The 23,790-nt window shown below is 40.7% G+C and overlaps 1 protein-coding gene across 2 annotated transcripts in view; it reads left to right on the top strand.

Annotated features, from left to right (window-relative positions):
- Positions 1-18,274, top strand: part of MCM3AP (minichromosome maintenance complex component 3 associated protein) — a 105,887-nt gene extending 87,613 nt beyond the window's left edge. For both annotated transcript variants that reach the window (XM_089680871.1, XM_089680872.1), the window contains exons 27-29: positions 1,650-1,802; positions 14,133-14,291; positions 15,307-18,274. In XM_089680871.1, the coding sequence (XP_089536997.1) occupies positions 1,650-1,802; positions 14,133-14,291; positions 15,307-15,637 (643 nt within the window). In that variant the 3' untranslated portion in view covers positions 15,638-18,274. The remainder of the gene's footprint in view (positions 1-1,649; positions 1,803-14,132; positions 14,292-15,306) is intronic.
- The last annotated feature ends 5,516 nt before the right edge of the window (positions 18,275-23,790 follow it).

Genomic DNA, 23,790 nt, shown 5'->3' with positions numbered 1-23,790 from the left:
TGAAAGTAGCTGCACGTAACCTAGTCATAATGATTATTGAACCTGTATCCTGTACTGTACTCCAGGGAAACTATTTTACTTGAAAGTCAGAAATCATTTTTGTGGCCAAAATAAGGGTATGTCTGCTGTCAGGTTTTATAGCAACATCCATAAATAATTCTATTTTTTTTAAAGCAGATTGTTTTATTGCTTTTTTTTTTTTTTTTGTTTTACAAAAATAAACAAATCCAAACTAGGCATACATCTTAGATTCTCGATTTTGTCCTTCTATACAGTACAGGTGCCTTACATCAGTGTGTTTCCATTACACAAATCAAAACTTTGCTGTTTGTTTCTTTAACACAGTTATATTAAAGTGGTTCTAAAGTCTGAATATTATTTTACCTTAATACGTTCTATTCACTACCTGTTCTTCCCCGTCCCTAAACACTTAACTGACTCCTCTCACCAATCCAGTGCTGTCCATGCTGCAGCACCATTCTTCTTTCTTCCTGGTCTCACAGGAGATATAATCAGTAGCTGATGGCATAGGCTCCTGCTGCTGTCAGCCTCCTGTGAGGAGAGAGCAGGGGCTTGGTTGTGTGTGATTATGAATGTGTACACTGCCCTGCTCAGGAGTGCACTCACATGGGTGCCCCCTTAGCACACATCTTGTTGAGAGGGCACTTGGAGAAAGGAAGACAAGAGACTCCAGAAAAGGAAGTAGGGGACCGCGCTGTGCAATTCCATTGCACAGAACAGGTAATTATAACATTTGCCCAAAAAACTGGTACAGGAAAACGTAATTAGAAAAAGTTGGATTTTCAAACCATTAGCTTCAATTGGCTTTTTTCTTGGCCATAGGAACCAGGGAAAGTGAAAGCAGAAGTGACAAAATCTCAATGATTCTGGGTTCTTAGGAGACATCCACAAACAGATATTTGCTGGTCTCCTTCCCCTCTGCCTGGCTTGCAGGCGGGATAGTGGAGCCTGAAAACATGCTATGAGTGTACTGGGGGTCTGTAGAGGAAACTGAGCAGCTTTACAGCAGCCTGATCACTTCTACCTGAAAGCCAAGTCAGCTCATCAGATTTACACACTCCCAGCTGGGAGTGTGTGTATAAAGGCCCCCCCACTGTATAACATACAACAGTGGAAGTAAAGAGTTAAATAACACATTGTGTGGAGCAAAGATAAACTCCAAGTAGATTTAAGATACAAAGCTCTAATTAATACAACAGGAAATGTATTTGTTAAATGCAAACATGATCAGTACCTGAATTTGACCTGGTTACACAGGGTGGAGTTTGGCAAGGGAACATGTAAATGATAGTGAAGCCGCAGCAAAGAAAAATGAGGCCTCCTAACCCTGCCATACTGGAGTGTTCCACGTAACAGCGCTGCGTAAATTTCTCAACTGGGTTGATAGAAATGCAAATAATTTGGCTCCCTTTTATGCATTTCATCTGTGTATTTGTTTGCCTGGAGTTTAGTTTTACATTTTTAGATTAACACCTTAATATTAAAAGCGGGCGACTGAGAAGGCACCACAGTCATCTGCCATGGTATAAGCCTTTTCCATGAAAATAACTCTGTAGAAACAAGTGATGCAAATACAAATTGTGCACATATTTAAATATGATCTAACTATTTGCCATGCTTCTCTCTAGTTCATCATGCAGAAGGAAGCGTAAATTGAAGCCATCTCAAACAGCATTGTCATCTCTGACATGTGAAGAAAATACTCAAAAAGATGTTAAAAACGTGAAGTCTTTTCACTCACATCTCAGTCAGTTTCTGTTGTTGGAGGAGAAGAATGAAAGGTAAACGATTTTTGAACGCTGTAGTGAAAAATAATTGGCTAGTGTACATCACTGTGTCAGCAAATGTAATGAGAAATGATAAAGGAAACCTGTACCAAGAGGATTAGGTGGGCTGAGCTGCTGAAACGAATTGCTTGGGGTACTGACTTTTTATGATGCATCTAGGTAGGTTACTGAAAGTATTGAAGCCAAAGACAATGGCCAGTGGTGGCTGCAGACAGTGTCTCCCAACCCTGAACCTAATGTTATAATAAAAGCAGACATACTATAATGGGAACTGCTTAGTCAAAAAATGAGAGAAGTTGTATAGATATCATTTACAGTGCAAAAAGAACACAGACTGATGCCCCTTTTAAGCACATTAAAGCGTGCAGAGTCAAATGGGGTTAGAGGTGTGTAACCCCTAGTGATAATCCCCAGCAAGTGTCAGGACCAGCATTGACAAACCCCAGAAGTATCAGGACCTACCATACCATCCTCTGCGATTGTTGGGGCAAGCAATAACCCCCAGTACAATAATAGTCCCCCAGCATTGGTGTTATGAGAACACACAGCAGAGATGAGCAAAACAGTACCACTGCTAAACCTTTACTGCTATAGCGTACCCACAAAATGTAAGCAGGTGGCACAGGGACCAGCAGTAAACATAGTGAAGGCAAGTAGGCAAATTTTGTTATGGCATTTCTGTAGTGCCCCTGATGTATGCTGTTGGCAATAGCAGGCAAAGCCAAGACGTAGCGGTGAGCTGCATAAGTGAGTAATGCATGTCCCCCCGAGAAAGAGAGAGTGAATGGAAGGCATTTATCTATTGCTTCACCCCTTCCTGTGACCTATCTGATCCCAGAGAAGTAGTACCATAGAGGGGATAGCGGTCTGTTGAAAATGATGTCCTGCTTTACAGCTAAACCCCCTGCCCCCGCTACAAATGGTAATCGTAATCTTGTATTTCTGTCGGAACTTTCTCCTTCAAGGTGGAATTAGGGCTTCTTTTTTTTTTTCTTCATCTATAGCAATCCTTACTCCTGATTGGTGTGGCATTATTCTACTAGACGCAGTATTCTTGTTATAGCAGTTAATAAATCACTCATAACCAGTTCTTGTCAGTTGTAGTAATGCATTATCACAAAAATAGTAGCGATTATGACACTTCCACCATAGCATTCCCATTGGGAACAGGAGACTGGTTCTATTTGGAACTGTTGCCTATGGACCTGGATACAAGAGGCCCTAACTTGACTCTGGGACAGCCTGTAACGTTGCAGAGGGTCCCATTGTGTTGAGTCCAGTGCTGAACAGCAGTTTCTTATTGCCTGGTGTACTGGCAGGTCCATGGTGGTGTTCCCCAGCAGGGAAGCAGTGTCCTTGAAGTTTCTAGTGGTGTGACTGCCAAATGGGTGAAGTTTTGGACCTGCAGGAGTTTTTTTCAGCACAGAATGGCGAGTGCCTCTGATGTGGATCCCTCCAGTAGGTGTACACTGAGAAGGAGGAGTGGTGCTTTTTTTCTTTTGGGTTTTAGAATTTACAACCAACTTTCTGGGTAGTTTCCAGTTTAGACTGCATAGGTCTCAAACAGAAATGTTTTCCTTCCCCTTCTCCCATCTTGTTGATAGAGGAACCGGTTGAGGAAACTATGTAAGAATTGTAGAAGAACCCATGTCCCAGGAGGTAGAAGAGACTGAACAGTCCTCCTCTGAGGAGTCTTTTGAAAACTTCCAGGGCCCAAGTTTGTCACAGACTACCCCAAGTATTCATTCACACGACTGTAAAAATTTTATGATCTTACATGTTTAATGATCAGTAAAATACTTGCGTATAGATGCGTTTAAATGTGTAAATGTGTTTGAGTACATAACTTGTTTTTAATAAACCTTATTTTCCCCCTTTGTTTAGACTTATTTTACATGCTTACAAACGCGTATACATGCATTTATACATGTAAATGCGTAAAACACATGTTCTTAGATGCAGATTTGTCGGTTCTGTGTTACTGATCTGTAAGCAGCTCATGTTTACACACCTGCATTCACATCCGTAATTAGCTCTTGTATATGCGTATTTTTATAGCTGTGTGAATGAAGCCTTAAGGTTACCAGATTGGAGTTGTGGGGGCTGCTCAGCGCTTCCAGTCTTTCCCTGTTCATTCCTACAAAAAGTAGTTGTAAAGCCTTACATATATCCAGTGAAGTGACTGGCCTCAGGTGATACACAGAGAAAAAACAAATCCTCCTACGTAAATTCTACCTGTCTATCTGAAGTCTTCTCTTCTCTACATCTATTCAATGTACTGAATTTATAAAGCTAGTCTGAGAGTTCAGAAAAAGGGGGCGGGGAGCTGATATTACTTAATCTTAAATTACTTAATCTCAGAGCTCAGTGAGGATGATTGTATGGAAGAGATACACTCCCTCCAGACAGCTCACAGGAACAGAGCTAATGCTGTCAGTCTGTTGGAGATCCCTCCTCACCGCTCTCACAGTATTTCTCAATGGTTGCAGGAATGCAGCTAGATAGGAGGAAATGATTCCTTTTACAGCCTTTATGGGTGTAAAAGCAATCAGTGTGAATAAAAATAATAATCACCCCCCACAAGTAGTACAGTGTTACTATGGTTACACTGTACTGCTAGGGTGACAGTATGTAAAAGAAAAAAAAATACAAAAATATAAATAAAATAAAAATGTAAAAGATTTTTTTAAAAATTATAATTTTGTTTTTATAAACTGATTTGGGTTATTTTTTTTAACCAAAAAGATAGCTGAATACGTTTTGGCCAAGATTTATGAAGAAAGATTATTTGAAAAATTTTATAAGAAACACTAATTTTTTTCAAAAGCGTTTGTCTTTTTTATTTATATAGCAAAAAAATAAAAATCCCAGTGGCGAATAAATACCACCGAAAGAAAGTTTTATCTGTCTCAAAAAATGCTAAAAATGGAATTTGGGTACAGTGTTGCACGACCGCACAATTGTCATTCAAAGTGTGACAGCGCTGAAAGCTGAAAATTGGCCTGGACTAGAAGGGGTGAAAGTGTCCAGACTTGAATTGGTTAAGGATGCCTTAGGCACCTGGAATCCTTGGCATCTTTATTTAAGTCGTCTTTTGCCCTTGTCAGGGCACCCTTCCAGCTGGTGGTTGCAGCAGTAGGCCTGTGTTTAGGCTCCCAAGTTTTATGCTTGATGGATGATGAAAGATGGGGATTTTAAGCAAGAGGCTTTTGAATCTGGTAGAAAGCTGAAGGATTTCCTTGCACCCATAGTATCTCAGGGAATGCCTTGCAATACCCTACTCAACAGCTTTCTCGTTTGGACGATCTATGCATATGTGCAGGAACCTTTGGTTCTAGTGTTGGTCAGCAGAGCTGCCTTGTGAGAGGCAAGTTGGATGCTATCCTTTTCAACACAAATGTTTGTTTTACCCTAGCCTTGGATGATTGCATCCAAAAATGTAACTGAGTAAGAGTACCCATTTACTGATCAGAATCAAGGCAAAGTCTGGTGCAGAAGCCTACCCCTCCTTATTTATAAGAAGCATTTCATCTATCACAGGACCCTAAGCCCAATACCCAAATCTGCAAGAAGCCCAGTGAATGGGCAGCCCTACTTGGGGGGAATGATTGCTAGCCTTTTCGTATGTGTGGGCTGCAGAGTTTAGGGATAAATGGGTCTGAAGTGTAGTGACTTGGGGCTACAAGTCAGAATTTCTCAGACTTTCACTTCCATGTTTTTCGCTCCCAAATTGTCCCTTGAAGCCAGAAAAAAAGAACTTTTTGTTTGTTTTTTTTTTGCAGGCTCTCTATTGTCTGCTCCCACAGGGAGAGATCACTGAGGTTTCAGGGGGGAAAAAGTTTGGAGGTTCCAATTCTAACCTCTTTACAGTACCCAAGCTGAATGGTGACATTAATTCAGTTCTTCATCTCCAAGGCCTCAACAGGTTTCTTTGTGTGGAATCTGTCTGGTCATTGGTTACCTTCCTACAGCAGGGAGATTTAAAGGATGAACCCCACACCGTACATCCCAATTTATTTGCTGCACCAACAAATCCTGCAGTTGGTGGTGAACAAACATTTTCACTTTGTATCTCTGCAGTTTGGCCTCTTCACTGCCCCCAAGGTATTCACCAAGGTGTTGGCTCTGGACAACCATCTGCTCTGATTCTGGAGTCAAGTATGCATTTGTTGGTGCTAATTTTGGAAATGTTGATGTGAACTTCTAAAAATCGGCCCTGGTTCCAACTTAACGGTTGGGCCTAATCTTGGGCACAGATCAGGCGAAGGTGATCCAACCCCCAGAAAAATACTTGTTGCTGCAGACTTTACAACAACTCCTAAATATGCTTCTGTGCGAGGGTTCTGGAGAAGATGGTTGTCTCCTTCAAGGTGGTAGCATTTACCCAGTTTCATTCCAGAGCCCTTCAACAGAATGCCCTATCAGCATGGGACAAGGACAGTCATTGGATTCTTCAATATGTCTGTACTCCAAGACAAAATGGTAACTCAGTTGCTGAAGATAGGCAAATGATTCCTTCTGTTGTCTTGGAAAGTCCTGATAAAGGAGGCAACATCTAATCAGGCTGCCATATCAACATTCTGGAATCGAGGACAATTTGACTAGTTCTTTTGCATTGGTAGGCACACATGCAGTCCAATACCACAGCGGTGGCATACATTAATCATGGAGAAATCAGTCATTTTCCCTAATTTTATGCCTTCCCTCCGCTACAGCTTGTCTCTGCTGCTTTGCAGGATATGATTGGAAGGGATTTTAGTTACTGGTTGCTCTAGCCCAGTGTTTCTCAACTCCAGTCCTCATGGACCCCCAACAGGTCATGTTTTCAGGATTTCCATTATTTTGCACAGGTGATTTGATCAGTTTCACTGCCTTAGTAATTACCACAGCTGTTTCATCTGAGGGAAATCCTGAAAACATGACCTGTTGGGGGTCCATGAGGACTGGAGTTGAGAAACACTGCTCTAGCCTGAACTAGGAGAATGTGATACTCCTATATGGAAAGTTGTCCATGGAATCCTCGAGATCGTCCTGACCTCCTGTTGCAGGGTTCAATCTTTCATCCTGATTTACGGTTGCTGGCTTCAATAGCTTAATAGCTTGGCTGCTGAAGCCAGGGTCTTGAGAGCCAGAGGTGTATGCAATTTTTTTTTTGGATTAGGAAGGTGGGTTTATGGAATATTTACCATCAGACTTGTAAGTCTTATTTTGCATAGTGTGCAGCCCACAAAGTTCACCTTTGCAGGTAAGTCTAGGGACGCATTGTATCTTTTCTGCAATTAGGATGAACAAAAGTTTTTTTTAGTCTGGAGTACCATCAAGGGTCATATTTCTGCTTTGGCAGTTCTCCTCTACAGAACCTTTACCTCATATTCTTTAGTGTGTGCCTTTGTACCTGATGACACACACATTGGTCCACCGGTCTGCACCTGTTGATTCAATGGGACCTCTATTTGGTACTTTGTGTTATTGATGTCTCAGTTTGAGCCCCTCTGAGATATTATCTTATCTTACCTTAGAAAAGGTTGTCTTTTTGGTTATTACTTCAGCTCACAGAATTTGGCAACTGTGTCTCCATAAATGTCCAGGAAAATAGACTTACAATCTCTGTTGTGCTTTTTGCCCAAGGTGTTTTTTTGGTTTTTTTTTTGTACCATCTCAACCAGGATATTGTGTTACCTTCCTTCTATCCTAAACCTCAGACCGCTTACTTCAATTCAATAAAGTTGATTCGACAGTCTGATTGGTTTTTTTTCTTTTCCTAATTGACCAAAGAAGGTTCAAGCAGCTTCCAAATCTACCGTTTCTAGATGGACCAGTCTGCTTATTTTTCAGGCTTACTTCCCTAATGGAAGGGCTCTGCCATTTCCTGTAACAGCTCATTCTACCAGAAGCGTTGGTGCTTGCTGGGCTATTCAACATCAAGCTTCTATAACTTATGTTTGTAAGACTGCTACCTGGAATTCAGTTCATACCTTTCCTAGGTTTTTCCCAGGTGAATATTCTGGCAGATGCAACCTCCACGTAAAGGGTCTTGATGGTGGCTGTTTGAGGTTCTAACCTGTTTTGGTTTTTGGGGCCTGTTGGCTTGTTGCTTTGTTGCCCTCCCCTCATATTCAGTGCTTTGGGACATTCCTATCTCAATGGATATGAAGATGTCCTATGATTTGTGATAAAGAAAATTAATCTTAAAAGGTAAACCAAAAATCTAATTTTCTCTGAGTTCAACTTCAATTCTAAAAAAAGTTGGGACGCTGTGTAAAAATCTACATAAAAACAATGCAATGTTTTGCAAATCACATAAACCCATATTTTATTCACAATAGAACATAGAAAACATATCAACTGTTTAAAATGAGAAAATGTACTGTTTAAAGAAAAAAATTAAGTTATTTTGAAATTGATGGCAGCAACATGTATCAGAGTTGGGAATGGGCTGTGTTTACCACGGTGTAGCTTCCCCTGTTTAAAAAACACTCTGTAAACATCTGGGATCTGAAGAGACCAGTTGCTGGAGTTTTGGGAGAGGAATGTTGTCCAATTCTTGCCTGATTTAGGATTCTAACTGCTCAACAGTACTGGGACGTCTTTGGTGCATCTTGAAACAAAAAAATGCAACAAATATTTTCAAACAGGGAAAGGTCTGGACTGCATGCATGCACCCATACTCTTCTACGAAGCCATGCTGTTGTCATAGATATGTAGTATGTGATTTTGCATTGTCCTGCTGAAATATGCAAGGCCTTCCATGGAAAAGGCATGATCTGGATGGGAGCATATATTGCTCAAAACCTGGATACCTTTCAGCATTGAAAATGCCTTTTCAGGTGTGCAAGCTGTCCCTTCTGTATGTACTAATGCATCATCATACCATCAGAGATGGGCTTGAGTGCTGTTAGCAAGCTGGAAAGTTCCTTTCCTCTTTAGTCTGGAAGACGCAGATTCACTGTTGCCAAAAAAAGTCAAATTTTGATTCGCTTGACCACAGAACAGTTTTCCACTTTGCCACAGACCATTTTAAATGCGCTTTCTGAATCATGTTCATGATCATCTTCTTTGCATAATGGAGCTTTAACTTGCATTTTTGGATAGCATGACAAACTGTATTCAGAGCATGATTTTAAATTTCCCCCACAAAGTTTGGTGCAGCACAGAAACCAATAAGTTTCCAGGTTTTATTGTGCTTGAGGTGATTGTAGCCGTATTAGTGCATTTGCGACAGAAACAATTGAGTACTGTCCGTGATACTTTTTTTATTTGCACTAACATACAATTTTGAGGACAAGCTTTCGGGGTATGTCCCCTTCTTCAAGGTCTAAGCAGTACTATTAAAAATCACAAAGTTTAAGCAGAATGTTAGAATGGATTGAGAGAAAAAAAAAAAAAAAAAAAAAAAGGGCTACAGATAAGATACATCAAAAGTGAGGGGGGGAGGGGGGATACAACACTCACACAGAGGGGGTCAAGTTTTAGCTAATAGATAGTCATAAAGCTGTCGGATAGTGGTTGAGGAATCCCATGTCCAAATTAAGACCGTTATCTTTAGTGTCAAATAGAATTATCATTCTTAGTTCAAATGTTTTTCTTTCCTGGATGGATTTAAATTTTCCTTTCAGAACTAAAATATTGAGGTCTTCCATATTGTGGCCTGGTTGTGTGAAATGGTGTCCTACAGGTGTGCAGACTGTTTAAAGAAAAAAATTAAGTTATTTTGAAATTGATGGCAGCAACATGTATCAGAGTTGGGAATGGGCTGTGTTTACCACGGTGTAGCTTCCCCTGTTTAAAAAACACTCTGTAAACATCTGGGATCTGAAGAGACCAGTTGCTGGAGTTTTGGGAGAGGAATGTTGTCCAAAACATTCCATGAATGGGAAACAAAAAAAACTTCAGAAGCTGCACCAAGAGCAGACCTTTTGGATACAACCTAAACATAAAAGCAACCCAACATCTATACCTCTTACCATCAGTGACCTGGAATCTAATCGGGAATCCCAAGGTATCCCTTGTGTAAATGCTGACCCGACTGAAAATGTGGATATTACAGAGGAACTTGGAATCATCAACTTGTCAAATCATAAACTTTCTGAACCAGAATTAACTATCCTCTCCAAAGGCCTTACATTCTGCCCAACCACCAAATTGGATCATTTACAAGTATTGTCAGATATGGAGGATTTCTTCAGGAGACTAAGGCTCAAAGAATATTTCCACAATAATGAAAGGAATCCTAGGACAATGGAGTGCTACACAAAGAAAAAGAACAGCTGCTTCACACCTCCACAAGGACGCAACCCCAAACTGGACACCTATATTGATAGCTTCAGATTGCGAGCTACATCCCTGATATCCACCCAGCAAAAGAAAATTCTGTACAATCTTTCACCACTAGAGCGAAGGGCTATACATGATTTGTGCAACAATCAGGCCATCACCATCAAACCAGCGGACAAAGGGGGAGCAGTTGTTGTGATGGATACAAACAAATACATACAAGAAGGCCAGAGGCAGCTGGAAAATGCCATCTACTATAAAAAACTGGATCACGATCCAACCCAGGACTTTACAAAGCAATTAAAAGGTCTCATTAAAACACTTCCAGCCCACCTACATTCAGAACTTATAAATGCGATTCCGGATCATCCAGAAATCGGGGACTTCTACATGCTGCCCAAAGTCCACAAGCCAGGAAATCCAGGCAGACCCATCATAACAGGTATGAACACACTCACCGAACAAATCTCAGGCTTTGTAGAAAAAATTTTAAAACCGTTAGTCATGAATACTGCTAGTTTCCTGCAAGACACAACTGACTTTCTGAACAAGATCAACAACATCCAGCAATTACCATCTAATACACTTCTAGTGACTATGGATGTAGTATCCCTGTATAGTAATATCCCTCACAAGGATGGATTAGCTGCATGTCACAGATCCTTATCATCCTCACCAAACAACAAATACACTGCTGAGGATGTTACACAGCTCATTGAATTCATACTTACACACAACTACTTTGCTTTCAATAAGGACATCTATCTTCAATGTATGGGCACTGCGATGGGAAGTAAAATGGCACCCCAATATGCAAATTTATTTATGGCTGACATGGAGGAACAATTCCTGAACAGCATGGAACAAAAACCATACAGATACTTTCGCTATATTGATGATATTTTCATCATATGGACGGAAGGTGAAGAAAATCTAAAACAATTTTACTCATTGATGAACACTTTTCATCCATCAATCAAACTAAAAATGGAATACTCAAACACACAGGTCAACTTCCTAGACACCACAGTATACATCAGGGATGATACGCTTCACACCTCAATATACAGGAAACCCACTGACAGATGCAACTACCTCCACAGTTCTAGCTTCCACCCCCAACACACGAAACGTGCCATCATACACAGTCAGGCCATCAGATACCACCGAGTATGTTCTGACCCAAGAGACAGAGATAAACATCTTGGGACACTAGCAGACGCCTTCCATAAGAAAGGTTACAAGGACAAAACTATCAACACCAGCATAAACACAGCCTTGAGAACCCGAAGGGAAAATCTGCTTCAGTACAAAGAGAAAAAAACAAACAACCGTGTACCTCTAGTAACTACATACAACCCGGCACTAGAAGGGATAAGAAAAATAATCAAAGATTTACAACCCATCATAACAGAGGATGGAACTCTGAAAGAAATATTCCAGCAACCCCCAATACTGGCTTTCAGACAACCCCCCAACCTCAGAAATAAACTAATCAGTAGGAAACTTCCTTCTGATTATGATGCCACAAATAATGGAAGCAAACCCTGCAATAAGAAACGCTGCAAGCTGTGCAACCAAATCAATCCATCAAAAAGTGTCAGACACTCAAAAGGGATCTTCAATATCTCCGGATCATACAGCTGCACCTCCAGTAATGTTGTGTACCTTATCCAGTGCAGAAAATGCAGCAAAGGATCTTATGTTGGTGAAACAGGACAGAGGTTGCAAACACGGATGAATTTACACAGACATACCATCAAGGAACATAAAGAAGATGACCTCTGCACACCTGTAGGACACCATTTCACACAACCAGGCCACAATATGGAAGACCTCAATATTTTAGTTCTGAAAGGAAAATTTAAATCCATCCAGGAAAGAAAAACATTTGAACTAAGAATGATAATTCTATTTGACACTAAAGATAACGGTCTTAATTTGGACATGGGATTCCTCAACCACTATCCGACAGCTTTATGACTATCTATTAGCTAAAACTTGACCCCCTCTGTGTGAGTGTTGTATCCCCCCTCCCCCCCTCACTTTTGATGTATCTTATCTGTAGCCCTTTTTTTTTTTTTTTTTTTTTTTTTCTCTCAATCCATTCTAACATTCTGCTTAAACTTTGTGATTTTTAATAGTACTGCTTAGACCTTGAAGAAGGGGACATACCCCGAAAGCTTGTCCTCAAAATTGTATGTTAGTGCAAATAAAAAAAGTATCACGGACAGTACTCAATTGTTTCAGGTTTTATTGTCAAAGCTTACTTGGGTACTATGCACAGCTACATACATTCTGTATGCTACAGTTTTAGTAAATCTCCCTGTGACGGAGGATAGGCAGGACAGAACACACAAGGCAGATGGCAAACACTTAAAGCTTTATTAAAACAGACAACAGTCACTCAATGGGAAGTAGTGCAGAAAGAGAGCCCAAAATAATTTGTAATCCAGCCCCAGGGGGCAAAGTTAAAATCTTTAAAGGCAGTTTGTAATCCAACAGGGAGGTAGGAGGCAGTTCATAAACGGTTCGGATAACACAGGGGAAGCATACACTCACACAGAGCTGATGTGGTAGTCTCAGGCAGAGCTGGCAACGTCTCAGGCAGAGCTGATGTGAAAATCTCAGGCAGAGTTGGCAGTGGCTCAGGCAGAGCTGATGTGAAAGTCTCAGGCAGAGCTGATGTGGCTTCTGGGGTCCCCCTTACTCCAATGGGGCTCAGGCAGAGTCTGGCCACTAGAGTTCCGCCGCAGCTGGGATCCCTTAGGGGCTGCACAGCAGAATGGATGGTCCGGAGAGACCAGCACTGACCCCTTAAACCTCAGGGCAGGAGGAGAGGTGGAAGGGGGTCATTAGCAGGATGACAATGGAGGGGATGCCTTGATTGAGTTTGTGGACATCTGGATGACAATGGAGGGGATGCCTTGATTGAATTAAGGAACATTTGGCAAGAAAGGCACTAATTGCATTGGAGATGGGAAGTACTTCCTCTGGCGCAAAAAGTAAGGCATTAATTAGGGATGTACTACATTTGGGATGACAATGGAGGGGATGCCTTGATTGAGTTTGGGGACATTTGGATGACAATGGAGGGGATGCCTTGATTGAGTTAGGGAACGTTTGGCAAGAAAGGCACTAATTGCATTGGGGATGGGAAGCATTTCCTCTGGCACAAAAAGTAAGGCATTACTTAGGGATTTACTACATTTGGGCACAAGACAGGATGGACAGGAAAGGAAATACAGTAATTTTCTTAACCAGTTCCCGTCTGGCCAATAGCAAAATGACAGCTGTGTGGGCATCATATGACGTCCTCCTGTCCAGCCTTGCAAATGCCGACGGGGCCGTGCTGTGGCGACAGCTGATAACAGATCTGGGTACTAGCCTGTTGCCAGTACCATATGACTGCTGTGACAAATTAACTATGCCCATCTCTTAAAATTGTTGTATATGATTGTTTATAATATCATGATTACTATATGGTGTCACTAATTGTATATATTTTGTCCTAACTTGTGTATATAACAAGATTCAAGGCCCTGAGGAAGCGTTTTTTTCTGTGAAATGCATCAGCCATTCTAAATCAGGATCTCATGAAGAGATATATGGTTACATTTCAAGCGACATTATTTATTTGAAAAGTTTTTTTATGCTGTTTTGTGATGTATGTACTTGGTTACAATAAAATATTGGTTTTATAAATTTATTTTCTCCCTTGTACTATATGTTGGGAGGTACACTTAGAGTCCCATATTATAAGCACTGTGTCTATATTTAATGTATAGAGAGTACCTCCAGAGAGAATACTAACCCCAGATTTACCCGCCACATATGCTCTTTGACCCTGTTTTTATGTGTTTTTTTGCACAGCATTGCAACTCTTCCTATGTTCATTGCTTGCCATTGGTCAGTCACCTGAAGGCAGTATAATCATATCGTAATGGATATGAAGACACCTGTGATGTACTTCAAGAAATAGAAAAGGATTTTTGTATAGCTAAACTCCAGTTTTTGCAATGCTAAGCTGTTGTATTATACTTTCCACAGTTCTTCAAGCAAAAAGAGGAGTGTGCTAGCACCATCTCAGCATTTGGAGTCTTCCTTCGTGGAACATATGGAAAATACACAGAAGGAGTTAGACAGTCTGAAGTCACTTCAGTCACGTTTGAACCATGCCTTGATGGCTGAGAAACAAGAGTGTGACAAGTAAGGTTTTACTATCAAATAACTATTTGCGTTTGGCTATATTCAACAAGAGAGCTTGCTTCCAAACTGCCTTGGCTGTGCAGACATGGAATGCTATGGCTTGTATAGAATAAACGTCAGTTTAATCAGATCAGGACACCTTCTCATCTTTCTACAGAAAACAATGCTTGCCCCCTACTGATAATGCAGTCCCTTACTAGCTGGGATGTTGGGGACAAAGTCATGTTTTTAAAAGTTGATGCCGAAGGCAGGCCAGTGGGTTGATCAAAAAAAAAAAAAAGATTATTCTCCCATCCACACATTCATTGTGGATGGGGTAATCCTTCCCGCTGGGCTATTGTATTTTGCTGATAGAGAGCCTTCCCCACCAGCAGAGTTCAATAAGTGTAGCTGGTTATAGTCAGCAGCGCTGATTGTTCGGGTTAAAACCTGACAGGCTGGCTGTACACAAGGTGATTTATAGATCAACTTGTGTACAGCTAGCTAGCCCTTACATAGGTCAAACCTTGGCCGCTTCCTGTTGAACTGGGCGACTATTGATCCCCATGTATGGCCAGCTTAAGGCAAAATGATTTAAAATAGACATATTGTAATTAGAAAATCGCTTCATTGTTCCACTTATTCTTTTACTGCACATCACTCACAGATAAAAACGAAAGTGCAAAGAACACTGATATGTCTGCAGTCTGCTCATAGGATGCTAAGGAGCATATCAATTGGAGAGACTGTAGAGTTGTGGAGGTGTCATTGGTTTAAGACAAGGCATTCGCCATGAAGCTCCACTTGCTGAATGGATATGAAAATACTAAATATTCATCAAATGTTAAATCTGTTGTGTACCCAAGATCCAAATAGAAGTTTTAATAGTACTTTTCAGTTACAGACATACCAAAGAAAATATGTGCAAAACCAGTAAACTATTCTATGTAGGATTCTCTTATTAATGTAATCTGATTTTACTGTATAAAAATGATCATGGTAATCGATAAACTAACACTGTGCTATTTGGTTTCAGATTCAATGAAAAGCTACAACATCTCCTTGAAGAAGAACCTCTAGATATATCTCTTAGTCTTCCTCTGTATCTTCCCAACACATCTTTACAAGGGGCTCTAGAAAGTGCTATTGTAGTCCATTCTCAGCATAAGCCTTCAACAGACAAGACCCTACATTCCTATTCCCAACCGGATTCCTTGATGAGTGGTGTACACTCTCAATCATCTGTAAGGGATCTCATGAACAGCCTGCACACAAGCATAAGAAGGTATAAAGATGAAGATATCGCTTTCAATTTGCACTTGAGCAACCTGCTTGATGTGGCAGAGCTAAGCAGTTCTCCAACTTAAAACAAATATGTTGAAACAGTTAATCATCTTGCTAAAGTTTATTTATTTTTTTTTCTGTTCAACTTTTATTTACATCTGTAAGTACACTTTCATTTGTCTTTTGTTAAAGTTATAAGTTTTGTTTGCGTATAGTAAATACATAGGAAAAGCCAGCAATAGTTTTAACAATGGCTGTCAGATTAATTTTTTGGTATTTCATTTCTTGAATCAGAATTAAAATACTGTATTTTGTTTAAAAAAATAATGCAGATTGACTAATTAAAATGGCTCTCACCACATTTACAATTCAGATACGATAAACAGTTAATGCCAGGAGACTGTTACAGTCAAGTCCATAAATATTGGGACATTGACACAATTCTAACATTTTTAGCTCTATACACCACCACAATGGATTTGAAATGAAACGAATAAGATGTGCTTTAACTGCAGACTGTCAGCTTTAATTTGAGGGCATTTACATCCAAATCAGATGAACGGTGTAGGAATTACAACAGTTTGCATATGTGCCTCCCACTTGTTAAGGGACCGAAAGTAATGGGACAGAATAATAATCATAAATCAAACTTTCGATTTTTAATACTTGGTTGCAAATCCTTTGCAGTCAATTACAGCCTGAAGTCTGGAACGCATAGACATCACCAGACGCTGGGTTTCATCCCTGGTGACACTCTGCCAGGCCTCGACTGCAACTGTCTTCAGTTCCTGCTTGTTCTTGGGGCATTTTCCCTTCAGTTTTGTCTTCAGCAAGTGAAATGCATGCTCAATCGGATTCAGGTCAGGTGATTGACTTGGCCATTGCATAACATTCCACTTCTTTCCCTTAAACTCTTTGGTTGCTTTTGCAGTATGCTTTGGGTCATTGTCCATCTGCACTGTGAAGCGGCGTCCAATGAGTTCTGAAGCATTTGGCTGAATATGAGCAGATATTGCCCGAAACACTTCAGAATTCATCCTGCTGCTTTTGTCAGCAGTCACATAATCAATAAATACAAGAGAACCAGTTCCATTGGGAGCCATACATGCCCACACCATGACACTACCACCACCATGCTTCACTAATGAGGTGGTATGCTTAGGATCATGAGCAGTTCCTTTCCTTCTCCATACTCTACTCTTCTCTTCCAATCACTCTGGTACAAGTTGATCTTGGTCTCATCTGTCCATAGGATGTTGTTCCAGAACTGTGAAGGCTTTTTTAGATGTTGTTTGGCAAACTCTAATCTGGCCTTCCTGTTTTTGAGGCTCACCAATGGTTTACATCTTGTGGTGAACCCTCTGTATTCACTCTGGTGAAGTCTTCTCTTGATTGTTGACTTTGACACACATACACCTACCTCCTGGAGAGTGTTCTTGATCTGGCCAACTGTTGCGAAGGGTGTTTTCTTCACCAGAGAAAGAATTCTTCGGTCATCCACCACATGCTAAGAACCAGGCTGGAACACCTGGGGGCACTGGACCCGGAAGTGATGTCACTGTAGGTGGAACAGGAAGTAGAGAGGTATGGTTACATGTTTCAGAGCCCTGCGGCTTCTTTAAACCATCCAGGTGGTTTGGTTGGTTTCAAGGAACGTTGAATAAAGTTGATGGCGTGCTATGACACTCCTTTCGTCGTATCCACACCCAAAATTGTACGTTGCATAACATTGTTAAGGTGGGAGAGGAGCATTTTAACAGATCTCGCATGGTGATAGTACAACAGGCAGCTTTTTGTGACATTTAATCACCACTGGGATTTTAATTTATTTGTTCTATAAAGGAAGCAAGACAGAAACGAAGAAAAACTTTTTTTTTTTTTTTTTATTTTCAATATTTTCTGCTATAAAACTTTGTAAACAAATAGTCTCCCTTTTATACATTTAGGTCGAAAATGTAGTCTGCTACATTTCCTTGGTAAAAAAAAAAATAATAAATCACTGTATTTTTCGTTCCATAAGACGCACTTATCCCCTTTTGGGGGGGGGAAATGGTCTGGGCATCTTATGAAATGGCCGGCCCGGTATTCCCCAGTATGGGGATACCACATATGTGAGACTTTTTCACAGGCTAGCCTCATAGAGAGCTCCGTAATCCTCAGCGCACCATCAGGCATTCTAGGGACATGATTACACATCTAACTTCTTAACTAGCACATTATTTGGAGGCCCTGGCACACCAGGACAGTGGAAACGCCAACAAAATGGCTGCATTTTGGAAATCAAACACCCAAATGTATCTTTTTAGAGTGATTCTAAGTATTTTGAAGACTTCATTTTTTTTGCCATAAGTTTTTGGAAAAGGTATAATAAAAAATTTATTTTTTCTTGCACAAAGCTGTCAGTTAATAAGATATATTAGCACACAGCATATGCAGACTTAGAATTACACCCCAAAACACATTCTGCTGCTCAAGGGGATACCATGTGCATGAGACATTTGCACAACTTAAATCAGAGAGAGAGAGAGGCCTAAAATCCAATGAGCATCTCAAAGCGGTATTAAAGTAGGGTCCTACTGAAGAAGTGACGTGATGACTTGCATCTACGCGGAGCCAGTGACGCGGGAGCTGGAGCCCTGCTGTCTGCATGATATGCCTGTATTCTACCTTTATGTATAAATGCATTTTTAAAAAATATATTTTAGTGCTTACAAACTTCACTATGGAATACATTTTTGCTTTATGTGAGCACAATATAGAAGATGATGGGATCGTGATTTAAAGGGCCAGTTTACAACATATGGGAACTTATCCACTTTGTGTTTGAGTACCTTATGAACAAATACCTGCGGCTGCACTGGAAGGAAAGATACTAAAAGGAGTTCCAAATAAGGGGAAAAGCATTTGAGACCTGAAACTATACAGGTCCAATTTTGGAGGTAAGCACAGTTGTGAATGTTGGTGGGTATCACCATGTACAGTTGTGTTCAAAATAATAGCAGTCAGAGATCACTAACCTGATCAATCACTGTTTTTGATAGAAATTATATTTATACATGGCAAATAATTTACTAGCGTGTAGTAGAGTAATAGAAATCCAACAGAATTGTAATTGAATCACTAATTGAAAGGGGCATGTTCAAAATAGCAGTGTGGAGTTCTATTCATTGGAGTGTGGAGGTCATTCATTCTTTGAAAAACAGGTGCCAATTATTGCCCTTATTTAAGGATGGAAGGCAGCAAATGTTGTACATGCTGGTTACAGTGCATTTCTCCCTAAAATTCTGAGGAAAACGGGTCGTTCTAGACATTGTTCAGAAGAACAGTGTACCTTAATTAAAAAGTTGATTGGAGAGGGGAAAACATATAAGGAAGTGCAGAAAATGATAGGCTGCTCAGCTAAAATGATTGCAAATGCTTTAAAATGGCAACCGAAACCTGAAAGACGTAGAAGAAAGCGAAAAACTACCATTCGAATGGATAGAAGAATAGCCAAAATGACAAGGACTCGGCACACAATCAGCTCCAGGAAGATCAAAGAAGGTCTAAAGTTACCTGTGAGTACTGTTACAATTAGAAGACGCCTATGTGAAGCCAAGCTATCTGCAAGAAGCCCCCGCAAAGTCCCACTGTTGAAAAAAAGATGTGCTGAAGAGGTTACAATTTGCCAAAGAGCACATTGACTGGCCTACAAAGAAATGGCGCAACATTTTGTGGACTGATGAAAGTAAGATTGTTCTTTTTGGGTCTAGTGGCCGGAGACAGTTTGTCAGACGACCCCCAAACACTGAATTCAAGCCACAGTACACTGTGAAGACAGTGAAGCATGGTTGCGCAAACATCATGATATGGGGATGTTTCTCATACTAGGGTAATGTGCCTATTTATCGCATACCAGGGATCATGGATCAGTTTGAATACATCAGAATACTTGAAGAGGTCATGCTGAAGAGGAAATGCCCTTGAAATGGGTGTTTCAACAAGACAACGACCCCAAACACACCAGTAAACGTGCAACATCTTGGTTCCAGACCAAGATTGACGTTATGGAGTGGCCAGCCCATTTCCTGGATCTTAATCCAATAGAAAACTTGTGGGGTGACATCAAAAATGCAGTTTCTGAGGCAAAATCAAGAAATAGAGAACTGTGGAATGTAGTCCAATCATCCTGGGCTGGAATACCTGTTCACAGGTGCCAGAAGTTGGTTGACTCCATGCAACACAGATGTACAGCAGTTCTCAGAAACAGTGCTTATACAACTAAATATTAAGTGATTCAAAGGAAAGCAAAATCTTCAAACATTTTTCAGATTATATAGTGAATGTGTTTGTAAAGAAGAATACAAACACTGCTATTTTTTTGAACAGTCTAATATTCACTTTTCTTCAAATTTTTTTAGAGGAACAACTCAAATTTGTTATATTTTTCTTCATGTTTTGATTTGGAATAGAATGTGTAGTGTTCCCAGTGCATTTGTGTGTATGGAAGTAAAAGCTATTAGGATTTTGAGCTTTATTCACTTTTTTTCAACACACTGCTATTATTTTGAACACAACTGTATGTGTTTGTGGAGGATCACAAGAGGTGGAATGCAATGTACTGTCTGGCAGTTGGAGAAGAAACTCTTGTCATATGCATGGACATATTACATTAATTGTTATTAATGTTCACAGTTTGTGATATATGGACTTTTTCTTTTTTTGTGGTTTACTATTTACAGTGATGTGATTACTGGTTTGAATAATTGATTGGGAGGTGCAGCAATATACTTTTTCAAATTCTTATTGGTTTTGGGAACACAATGTCATTGCTAGCAGCCACTCTACGCACATACACTTATGGTTCAATAATACTATAATATTAGTATATATTCAATCCAATATGTGTATGTAATAATAGAGGTGCAGGATACATTCACTATCATTTTGTACACACACACACACACACACACACACACACACACACACTGCAGGATCACTTCTCACTCCTCTCATACTGAGAGCAGAGAGAAAAATTTTTACTTTCACTTTCCATTGTTTACTATGTGAGTGCTGTGATTGGCCATAGCAGTCACATGGTAAAACACCATGTGATCGCCCGAACACAGCGGTAATGTGATCTGCTGCGTCCAGGAGACACACTGATCGCCAGAGTGCACACTCTGTGAGCCACCAATGTGGGCTGACATATAGGTACGTTAGCCTACATCGGCAAAGCTTCACGGCTGCTGTCTATATATAATGGGCGGATGGGAAGAGGTTAATCTGTGCATGGGGGGGGTGTGAGTGTTAGATGTACCAGCAGATTTAGATGCACTAAAAAACAAATTGAGCCAAAATTCAGCTAATGGTGTAGTTATAGCAAACTTTTTTTTCTTTTGGGATAACTGAAAATTGAATGACAGATACTTACTGTAATTTTCCTTTCCTGATGGGCTTAATGTCAGCACAGCTGGGTAAGGACTCCCCCCCCCCCCCCCCCCCAATCCATGCTTCCAGCACCTGACTCATAAATTTGAGCCCACCTGCAGCCTCAGTGTTCTGTAACTAATTCTACCAAGCTGGGTGGGAACTGTGCTGACATGCAGCCTGTCCGGAAAGGAAAATTATGGTAAGTGTATGTCATTCAAATTTCCTGACGGCTCCATGTCAGCACAGCTGGGAATTAACTAGCCACACATGGGAGGGACAATGCGACAGATGCCTCAATTCTGGCTAAAAAGCATAAGCCAGGATGCCTCTACCAAACTCAAATGTCATTAACACTGCTTCTATACAGTAATGAGCCATGAACGTATAGATTGACGCCTATGTAGGTGCCTTGCAGATAGTATCTGGGCACACTCAGCCTGCTGCCTCTCACAAAGTCGAGACCCTTTGGATAGACAGAAGTGATTCTCCCCTGGCACTACCAACCCTTTCATCTTGTAGGCCAAGGAGATGAGCTTCACCAACCTGGAGGCAATAGTCTTGTTGGAAGCCATAAATTCATTACGCGCTCTACCTGGAATGACTAACAAGTGCTCTGACTTCCTGATGCCAGATGTCGCCTTGATGTTAAATTTTAAAGCTTGACCCACATCTGATGGGCTACTTCTTGGGTACTCCCCTAGAGCGATGTAGGATGGACAACTTTCCATGTGATATGGACTATGGAGGCTACTTAGGCACGATCTTGAGCATTATTATGAGTACCACCCTACCTGGGATAAACGCAAGACAGGGTTCTTTAAACCCCAGGCCCGCTAATACGGACACTCTTCTGGTTGATGTAATTGCTACCAGGAAAGCAGTTTTCAGCGAGAGGTACCAAAAGTGGCCACTTTGATTGAAGGCATCTGATGCAAGCAAGTCCAACACCAAGTGGGAGATCCCACTTCATAAACAATCCCTTAGGTAGGTATCAACCAAGTTGCAGCTTGAAGGACAGCCAATCACAGTAGTCACGTGATTATCAATCCTCTCCACTATCTGGACATTAAGAACGTTTTAACCCCTGGTTCACATCTGTGCAGGTGGTGACGCTGTGGGACCCACACAAATACCTGCAGCCACCCCACCGACACAGAGGAATGCGGGACCTGCAGGTGGATGCCATTTTATCTAATTGAATGCCTCCCACACTGGAAATCAAAACCGCACTGGGAACCTTGGTTCCCGTGCGGGCTGTGATTTCCAACATAGTGCAGGGACACGGGTGTCCATGCAAATTAATGGGCTCTCGTGCAAACTGCAGTCTGCACAGATGTGAACCAGGGCTATAGAAATCCGGGGTAGGCAGAAGGGGGTTAAGACATCCCCTAGTCCTAAATTAGCAATTAACCCTTGCAGTGCACATGCAGTTCAACTGCAAGAGATCATTTTCAAGTTTCCTGGAGTTGGGCTTTAAACTGCACTCTAATACAAGGCACATCTGAAAAACGGATACATACCTCCAAACTTCAGAACCCAGGCTCCCTTATTTCTATAAAATATGCTTTGATTGCTGTGCACATAAGAGTCTCACATATATGTGTAAACCTCAGCACAGTCAGTAAAAAAAAAACCTGTGTCTCAAAAAAGTTGGGACAGTGCACCAAAAATCTGGCAAAGTTAGTAGTACCAACAAGGAAGAGTTGGATGAACGTTTTGAAACTAATTAGGTTAATTGGCAACAGGTCAGTAACATGCTTGGGTATAAAAAGAACATCACAGAGAGTCAGAATGTCTCAGAAAAAAAAAAGATGGGCAGAGGTTCACCAATCAGTAAAAAGCTGCGTCTAAAAATTGTCAATTTAAGAATAATGTTCCTCAATGTAAAAATTAAAAAGACTTTAAATATATCATCTTCTACCGTACATAATATCATGAAAAGATTCCAAGAATCTGGAGAAATCTCTGTGGGCAAGGGACAAGGCTGAAACACAATATTGGATGCCTGAGATCTTCAGGCCCTCAGATGGCACTGCATTAAATCAGGCATGATTCTATTATGGACATCACTGCATGGGCTCAGGAATCACTGTCTGTGAACACAGATTAGTGTGCCATCCAAAAATGCAAGTAAAGCTCTATTATGCAAAGAAGAAGCCATATCTAAACATGATCCAGAAACACTGCCATTTTCTCTGGGCCAGAGCTCATTTCAACTGTTCTGTTACAAAGTGGAAAACTTTTCAGACGAATCAAAATTTGACAATTTCTTTCAGCATCCATGGGCACCGCATCCTCCGAAATAAAGAGGAGAGGGAGCTTCTGGCTTGTTATCAGTTTAAACTACTGCATTTCTAATGGTATGGGGGGTGTTAGTGTGTATGGAATGGGCAGCTTGCACATCTGGAAAAGCACCATCAATGCTGAAAGATGTATCTAGGTTTTAGAGCAGCATATTCTCAGACAAGAATGGAACAACATTCTTCTCCCAAAACTCCAGCAACTGGTCTCATTTCCCAGAGTGTGGCTAAAAGAAGAGTAGATGCTACGCCCTGGTAAACATGGCCCTTTCCCAACTTCTTTGAAACATGTTGCTGCCATCAGTTTCAAAATTATTTTTATTTTCCCTTAAAAAAAAAAAAACACATTTTCTCAGCTTAAACATCTGTCATGTTTTCTAACTCCTATTATGAATAAAATAAGGGTTTATGAGATTTGCAAATCATTGCATTCTGTTTCTATGTACATTTTACACAGCACCCCAACATTTTTGGAATGTAGGTTGTTCAATATAGTGTATAGAAAGCAGGAATCGGTAATCTAC

Source organism: Staurois parvus, unplaced genomic scaffold (assembly GCF_062004578.1).
Source record: "Staurois parvus isolate SC_StPar_1 unplaced genomic scaffold, SC_StPar_1.0 ptg000251l, whole genome shotgun sequence".
Classification (NCBI taxonomy): Eukaryota; Metazoa; Chordata; class Amphibia; order Anura; family Ranidae; genus Staurois; species Staurois parvus.
Note: the sequence above shows the minus strand (reverse complement) of the source record. Positions and strands in the feature narration are given on the sequence as shown.